Source organism: Mustela erminea, chromosome 6 (genome assembly GCF_009829155.1).
Source record: "Mustela erminea isolate mMusErm1 chromosome 6, mMusErm1.Pri, whole genome shotgun sequence".
Taxonomy (NCBI): domain Eukaryota; kingdom Metazoa; phylum Chordata; class Mammalia; order Carnivora; family Mustelidae; genus Mustela; species Mustela erminea.
The window spans coordinates 88,111,853-88,120,541 of NC_045619.1; the positions used below are offsets into that span (position 1 = coordinate 88,111,853).

Sequence of the window (8,689 nt, forward strand, 5' to 3'; positions counted from 1 at the left end):
CCAGGTGAGAGTGTGATGGTTGGGTTGATTATGTACTTGAGGAGGCTGCACAAAGAACCGGGCAAGTTTTGAGGAGACACTTGGTGCCCTTAAAAAAGAAGTATGTTCTGGGTTTTTTTGTAAATGTGTATCTGTGTGCATGTGTTTGTGTTGAGCCTCCAAATTGAAGTTTGATCAGTGGTTCCTGGGTTTGGAGGTTCATCAGAGGTCCTCTTCCACAGAGGATACATACTCTCCAAGTACAGACATTTTAACAGTGCGCTGAAAACGTGGAAAGACTGTAATCCTAAAACAGAGTACTCATTCCTAGGAGAGGTCAGGTGGCTCTCCTTGGAGAGCCATGATTTTTCCTCTTTTTCTTGAATCAGTAAAAAATGTTACTTTTCTCAACGTGACATTTAGTAACCACCGATTTGGGGATAATTTCATCTGTTGGGCCCCAGATACAGGTCTGTATTTAAGAATAATGGTGAAAAGAGGTCAGCTTAGGTGTGAACCATTTTCCATTCTCTTGAGATCCTGAATAGATATTGTTTAATAGCTTTTCCTAATAAGGCAGCCTTCCTATTCTGACTTCACAGATGCACGAAGGAGAGAGAGTGAAAAGTCTCTAGAAAATGAAGCACCCAGTAAAGAGGAAGACTGTCACTCTCCAACTTCCAAGCCTCCCAAATCTGAACAGCCTCTGAAGGTAATGCCAGCCCCTCCGCCAAAGGAGAATGCTTGGGTGAAGCGAAGTTCCAACCCTCCTGCTCGATCGCAGAGCTCAGACACAGAGCAGCCATCCCCTACCAGGTGAGTCAGCTTGGGAGCAGAACAGTTGCTTAGCTGTAGAATCTTAAACATGGTGATGTCATAATGGAAAGGGCCCTAGCTGTTGGCCTTACAGCATCTTTTTAAGTTATGCTATCTTTGCTCTTAGTTCAGAATCAGTGGTGTGCTGGAGGGGGCTCATTGAAGCCATTATTCAGTTTTCTAGAGTTCTGATAACTGGTTGACATCTACTCGAAATCTGCAGATCAGTAATCAGGAGTTGCTGCTGCCACAGTTCGCAGCATGGCTTTGGGGGTCCATTTACTTCCCTAAGTATTAGGATTCTTCTTTGTAAAATAGTAATACTCCCCTTGCATGCATGGTGATCCTACAGGACATCGTACTTCGTGAGTGTTCACATAATTGCTTTCATTGTTGTCTTTCCTGTATTTTAATGTTCCACAATGTTAAGTATGTATTTTGGGTTCTCTGTAAAGTTTACTATTTGGAGAATGATTATACATTTCTTTTCTGTTCCTTCCCTAAGACTGACGAATATAATTACATGTTTTCCTTCTAGTGGTGGGGGGAAAGTAGTTCCAGCTCAACCACCTGAGGAAGGACCAGCAAGGAGAGGTAAGACCAACAGGAAGTCAGTGTTTCACGTAGCTGGAGGCCTCAAAAAAGGCCTGTAGGGATCTCATGAAATGCAGAACTCTATAGTGTAATTTTGCACCTGTTTTTGTGTTTAAGATTCTTAGATTATCTGCTCTTTCTTACCAGTAGAGGGCAGGAGTGGTCTCTTTGGAGAAGGCATGGTGCCCTGCCCTTTCCTGGTAGAACATTTCTTTGAAAGGGGAAAAAAAGAATCGGAAGGAAATTAACATGCTCCGTCCAGATTAGAAATGTCACCATCTCTAAGGCCAAGGTCACTACACAGCATCACAGTTCTTCATTTCCACTTTGCTGTGAATGATGGCATAACCCTACTGTGGAACTTTTTAGTGGGTCTTATTTGGGGGCGGGGGAACGTGGGAAGAAGGTTTTGGGAAGAAAGTCTGGGTTGGGGTGAGGCTGAATTTCCCTCCGTACAAACGGGCATGCTTTTCTGCAGCTGAAGGGATACCTAGGGCAAAGAGAGTGGTTACTTGTTTTTCATTTATTTTTGTGTCTCCACTCAAGCAGATGAAAACAAAGTAGATGGGGTGAATGTCCCAAAAGGCCAAAGTGGGAACTCCAGCCGTGGCCCAGGAGACGGAGGGAACAAGGACCACTGGAAGGAGTCAGATAGGTATGAGTGTTCTCTCATCATTTGTAATCTTTCATCTAATGCTAGGTACATGTGTCTTTGTAGTTAAGTTGTTCTTGGTCCTCCAAGCGTTGCCAGATCTCCTGCTATAAACAAAGGAAAGTCAGCCAATATGGACAGTTAAAGTTCTAAGAATCTAGAAACGAAAGTCCGGATAACAAGGACTGCTGACTGGAGGTACCTATTCAGTGCCTCCTGGCTACCTGTGGGAGTTGGGACAGTCCTATCCTAAAGATGTGGTTTTACCCTTACGTCTCTGCAGGAAAGATGGCAAAAAGGATCAAGACTCCCGATCTGCACCTGAGCCAAAGAAACCTGAAGAAAATCCAGCTTCCGTAAGTGTTGGGTGCTTGCTCATGTCTGCCCTTGAACTCTATGTTCGGGGCTCCCAGGGAGTGGTCGGGAGTCAGGCACTGCTGTTTGTTCGAGATAGCAAATGCACCTGACTGTTACCGTTTTCTCCCTTTCGTGCCACTCATCCCCTCTCAGAGATGAAAGGTGGTGGAGGGACTTCAGTAAGAGTACATGGGCCTCTGAGCCACTCACCCTAGCTATTCTACAGTGGGAGATGCTGAGTGAGTGAGTGAGTGAGTGTGGCCTGGGCTGTCCCTTCCATTTTGCCCAAGTAGCTGTATGCTCTTTCTTGGGTTTTGATGTGAGAATTCAAGGCCTTGGTGATTTTTTTCCCTCTTGTCTATTCCAGAAGTTCAGTTCTGCAAGCAAGTACGCTGCTCTCTCTGTTGACGGCGAAGATGAGAACGAGGGAGACGATTACACCGAATAGACCTCTGCATCCTGTGCTTTCTCCTAGTCTCTCCACCCTGGAACATTCGAGAGCAAATCAAACCTCTATCCAGACAAGACAATAAAACTCACCATCTCCTGGAGACCTTTCTTAACTTTTTTTTAAAAAAACAAAAAACAAAAAACAAAGTGAAATGAAATTCTTTTGCATGCTGCTGCAGCCTTTAAAGTATTGAACTAACTGGAGAATCGCCAATGTAGCCAGAGAGAAAGAGACGTACAGCTTTTCATGGGAAGGTTGTGCGTTTTTGCGACACATGCAGTTGCCTGTGTGATTAGTACCTGGGGGCCTCCATTTAGCAGAATGGCAGTGACAGCGATGCAGTGTCTGGAACCTGGTTGAGCAGTAGGGCAGGCTTAAGGAAGAGTGTGAGATTTCTACCTTTTAATTCTTATGATCCTGTTGTGGCATATATGAATTCTCAAACATTATCTGAATAAATTTTCCATCCTTGGAAAGGTAGGTTTAGTCTCTGAAGTTCTAGTCTCTAGGAGGCTGCCTGCCCCTCCTCTTTCTTAATTCGGAGTTCCTGGGGCTTCCTGGGGGGATTCCTTCATTTTTACCCCCCAGGGGGGTAGTTGGGAGTGAGTCTCTGGACCACTAAAGAACAGGACTGCTGGGTGACCAAAATACGCAGGGAAGTCGTAGTTTGAAAAGAGGCTATGGGAAAGGGACTAATTATTTTGCACCAATGATTGGGGGGAAATGGCATGACCTCCAGTGAACACTGGAGCAGGAAGCATTTCAGGATCATGGGAATTCCCAAGTCTTTACTGTGTCCTGGTTTTGCCCTTTCTTAAACACTATCCTTTCTGGAAGTTCACATATATCCACAGTCTGTTGAAATCTTGAAGCTTTGAAAATGTAGGCTCTCCTCCTGGTCTCCTATCCTCATGCTACTCTTCGCTGTTAGCTCCCCCAAAGCAGCTTCTGCTTAAACCACACACCTGACCTGGGCTTTCTCTGTCCATCCCAGGGAGCAGAAGCAAATAAGGAATCCCAGGCTCTTCTCCAGCAAATCTTGGCTCTTTCGTGTCTTTTGGACTCTCACTCCTTTTCCTCCATTCCTGCTTCGATTTCTTTGACCCCTGTTACACCTCAGAAAACTGGAATTAATGGTCTTGGGTGGTGAGTGAGGGTGGAAAATAGGGACACTGTGAGCTACAGCCTTGATGGGGGCTTTTTGGTTTTGTTCTTAAGTTTTCCTTCTCCACTGAAATTCCATACCAGTGTTTGGATTTATAATGTGGCCTCAACCAATGTGTGGTATTTGGTGGTTTTGAGGGGGTTTTTTGTTTTCTTTTCTTAAGCTTCCCTCAAAAGAACAAATAATAATGGAGAGAACTGTTTAACAAGGTCCTGGTTTCCGTTGTACCACAAGAGCTTAACTTCCCTCCTTTTATGTGCACCTTTGTACTGTCAGCCCAGGGGACGGTGTCCTTATGGGTAATACTGAGACCGGCAGAGAAATGACACCTTGGTCTCCTGTTTGCGAGCCCTTCTCCCATCAGTCCTAGGTTAGACCCTGCCCTTCCAGCAGACGTGTCAGTGGAGTGCTGCAGCAGTGAGCTAATGAGTCCTTTACCCCGTGGACATAAAAAGACTGACCAAGTGAAGTAACTTTAAATAATTGGCTTGGGTTGGCCAGTAGCCAGGAAGTGGATTTTAGAGAAATACCCAAGGCTGAAAGGGGTTGGTGTTTTGTTGTTGTTGGGTTTTTTGTTTCAATACCATTGAAAAGGTAGGTTTTGCCCTCTTTGGGTCTACTCCTTCCAAATGGTTGTATCCAAAACTGTTTTTTCCCACTCCCCTCCTGCCCCCGTTTCCATAGAAACGGGTTCTGTCCCTCTCCTTAATACATGTAAAATTTGTACAAAATATCTTCTATGAAAATGATTTGTAATCTGTAGACTTAATACCTGGGAGATCTCTCGAGATGTAAAATCCCATCCTTTGGGTTGTGGGCTTTTTTTGTTTTGTTTTGTTTTCTCCAAATAAATCTGATCTTTAAAGTTCACCTTAATGCTGAAATTCTTTTGACCATATACCTGTGCCTTTCTGTTGCCTCCCCACCCCCATCTCTCTGGTCCTGTCTGCATGAGTCTGTTCTGTGCAAGAACAGAGGGCGGGGTTACCAGGGGAAGCTAGGTTTGTTGAGGCCCAAGAACTGGGAATTTGCACCCACTCCCCTCCAGCTTTTTTGTTAACACTTAATACTTGATATCTGCTCCGCCCTTCAGCAGCCTGGAGAGGTTCTGCCTCTGCTTTCTAGGCTACTCAGCACGGGAATGGAATTACCTTGACAAGCTGTGCTGGGTTATAACTGAGACCCCTTTTCTCTTAATTTCTTTTATTTTTTTTAATCAGGTTTTTTACTGTTCACAGCAAGTTGCCTGTTTGGGGGCGGGGGCTACCTATTTTTTGCGGGTTTTTTGTTTTTTTCTTAGGGAGAGAGAAGTGAGGGAAGGGACAGAGTTGGAAAAGAAAATCTTAAGCAGACTGTATGCCCAGTGCAGAGCCTGATGTGGGGCTTGATCTCACAACCCTAAGGTTCCTGACCTGAGCTGAAATCAAGAGTCAGGCGTTTAAATTTGACTGAGCCACCCAGGCACCCCTTTTCCCCTTTTCTCTGTCATAGACTTCGTGGGAATTTTCCAGATGGCTAGAGACAGACTGTTGGATTGCAAGGCAGGAACAAGGACGGTGGCCGAGAATCCTTAAGGTCCAAGGGGGTGGAACAAAGAACCCCGGAAACCTCAGGAAACAATTTGGAGGAAGGTGGGGAAGCTGTGCAGACAGTAGCCCAGCTACCCAAGTGGCTTTTGCAGTAGCTGCTCTTGGGGTTCCTGCCGGTGCACTGATCTCTTCAAACGTGGAGGACTAGGGGCCCTGTGCTGACTGCAAGTCTTCCACGTGGGTTTAGGTGAGAACAAAATTCCCAGGCCACCTGGGAACCCACCTCCACCACTGGCATCAGTCTGCCGCTTTCTCCAAGCTTTCATTTCAAGCTCCTCTCCACAGTGCCAGGAAAATGATGGAAAGAATAAAAATGGAAAAAGCTAACTTAGAGCTTCACACTGGTTGGGCACATGAAGGGTAGAGAAGGCACACCCTGTACTGTGTCCCAAGAGGGCACTCGAAATCCAAGGGGAAGGTAGGTGCTGGGATGGCCCCGTCCTCAGGATGTGCGAACACTCAGAAGCCCAGCAGCAGAAACGGATCCCAGAACTGGTGTGTCCTGTTATCCTGCTATGAACCTTGAGTGACCAGAAGGGATCAGGAATGGCATCCTGTTTTATAAGGGTCACTTCCAAGCAGCTTGGATCCTCTATAAGTACACATAGCGGAGATTCTCCCAAACAATCACACACTAGGCTCTGGGACCCTGGCAGTGAGGTCCCAGCCAGGCCCGAAGGCATCACCTCAGGCACAAAGCAAGCTCACAGCATCTGGTTTCTCAGAAAGTGGGAGAGGAGCTACACATCTGCTCCTGGGAAGCATTATTTCTCAAATAAAACCTCGTTTCTTGGCAACCATTATAGCCCCCAGGGCCACGAGTGTAGGGGGGACTGACTTCCCTCACCCTCCCGCCTCACCAAAGAGGAGTCTGGAAGAGGCGAGCTGTGCTGCTCCACGCCCAGCTGCAGCAACGTCCCGGTTGGACAATACACCCTCTGTCCTCTGCCAGCAGATCCGCCTCTGGTCTCAGCTCTGCCCCTTCCCCTGCTCTTCCTGGTTCCCAGCACCCAAACCCTCCACCAAAGGACAGCCCATGCCCCTCAAGGCCCTCCGATGTTCCCCCACCCAGAGGATCTGAGCACACACTATCACAGGCATGGGATCTCCCCAGACCTCGGAAGAGGGGGGTCAGCCTTCAGTCCCCAGATGGGCTGCCCTCTGCATAGTCAAGGTAAGAAAACCTGCATGGAGGAAAGGGTCAGGGGGTGTTCCTGAAACTCTGTTCCACCTTTACCAATACCATCCTTTCTGCTCCCTTTCCCCTCCCTTCAGAGGCTCCCACCACTCGCCACTCTGGAGTGGTAGTCAGGATGTCTGGCTGGCTCCATATGCCACCCACGTTAATTTCACTCCCACCAAGCCACCTCCTATATATACTTTTTCACTTTCAACCTTCCTCATCCTCTTCCCTCTGGCAGGCCCCTAACCACCTGTTTCCCGGGTCCCTCAAGTCTGAGCTGGAAGTTCAGCTACCCATCTTGTAACTCCCAATTCCTTGGAACCTTAGAAGTTCCTCTCAGGGGCAACACCACCAGCAGTATCGTGAGGCTCAGCCCTGCCCCCCGGCTCGGGGATCCAATCAAGGGCCTATTTTCTAAGTCCCAGTCTCTCCCTTGGTACCTTTAAAGATTAGAACCTGGGGTGCCCGGCTGGCTCAGTCAGAAGAGCGTGGGACTCTTGATCTACGGGTCTTGAGTTCAAGACCCACACTGGGAGTAAAGTTTACTTAAAGAAGCTTAAAAAATAAATAAAGCTTAGAACCTACCCCCTTCAGCAGGCATCCCAGTCACCTAGCCAACGACCCCTACTGAACCCTGGGAAGGACAAGATTTTAAAAGAGATGGCTATAAAGGGGCCCCTGGGTGGCTCAGTCGGTTGTGTCTGACTCTTGATCTCAGCTCAGGTCTTGATCTCAGGGTCATGAGTCCAAGCCCCTCTCTGGGCTCCACACTAGACATGGAGTCTACTTTAAAAAAAAAATTTTTTTTTAAGATTTTATTTATTTATTTGACAGAGATCACAAGTAGGCAGGGAGGCAGGCAGAGAGTGAGGAAGGGAAGCAGGCTCCCCGCTGAGCCGAGAGCCCAAAGCAGGGCTCAATCCCAAAACCCTGGGATCATGACCCAAGCCGAAGGCAGAGGCTTTAACCCACTGAGCCACTCAGGTGCCCCTAAAAATTTTTTTTAATTTAAAAACAAAAGAGTTAGCTATAGACTCCAAAGAAATGAGCAAATTTTCCTGTGTTATCTTGATTACATAATCAAATCTTCCCAAAATACACAGAATGACCCTTAGCCCTGCCCCCTCTTCACTAGCCTCTGATAACTGTTGCTCTCTTTGGGGGTTCCCCAAACTCTGGCCTCCCCCCTCCTCCCACTGCCTCCCCCTCTTCCCCTCCCACACAATTCCAAACCCTCTGCCCCTCACCCCGCCCTCCCTCCAGTGGTTCCTGCTTCTCTAACCTCTTAGCAGACTGCCTACTAGACATGAAACCAGCCACAAGCCGTAAGATCTAGGCTCCCCAGTCCCAGCCACACCCACCCCTTCCAAATGCCAGTCTCTGAGGGACCCACTTTGTCACCATGTCTCTCCCAAGCTGCCAGACTGGAATCAGAACCAGACTTCTCAGCCTTTGCCAAAGGCAAGAGGAGCACAGAGATGACCCAGTTGAGAGCTGAGACAGGGAGGGACAAAGGGCCTTGGAGCTGGTGGTACTGGCTGCCTTCAGCAGGCATTGGACATTGAGCCCTGGGCACTGGCTTCTCAGAATCCACCCTCCCACACACACACACACACACACCAGTTTGCATCATGGAAAATCCAGTGGGAGGGTGAGGAAGGGCAGGAGGGAGGGTGAGGAAGTGCTCAATACTAGAAAACACCGAGGAATCTGAGAATGTGAATAGATTCGGAGTTTCTAGAAAGACATCCCTTCCCTCTACCTTCCCCCCAAGGCTGACACAACTCAAATCACCCCAGGGCCCATTCTTTTCTATCCAGTACCAGATCCAGACACTGCATAAGGGAATGGCAGACCACAGACTGAACTTCTATTTCCACTGGAACACCTGGGACTTAAGTTA

General features: G+C 47.7%; 1 protein-coding gene across 4 annotated transcripts in view; it reads left to right on the forward strand.

Moving 5' to 3' along the window:
- The window catches only part of EIF4B (eukaryotic translation initiation factor 4B), a 30,291-nt gene extending 27,307 nt beyond the window's left edge, over positions 1-2,984 (forward strand). For 2 of the 4 annotated variants that reach the window (XM_032348325.1, XM_032348327.1), the window contains exons 11-15: positions 582-795; positions 1,334-1,389; positions 1,939-2,044; positions 2,325-2,397; positions 2,766-2,984. In XM_032348325.1, coding sequence (XP_032204216.1) covers positions 582-795; positions 1,334-1,389; positions 1,939-2,044; positions 2,325-2,397; positions 2,766-2,846 — 530 coding nt within the window. In that variant the 3' untranslated portion in view covers positions 2,847-2,984. Of the gene's footprint in view, positions 1-581; positions 796-1,333; positions 1,390-1,935; positions 2,045-2,324; positions 2,398-2,765 lie in introns of all 4 variants that reach the window. The other 2 variants (XM_032348324.1, XM_032348326.1) reach the window with 1 other exon arrangement.
- The last annotated feature ends 5,705 nt before the right edge of the window (positions 2,985-8,689 follow it).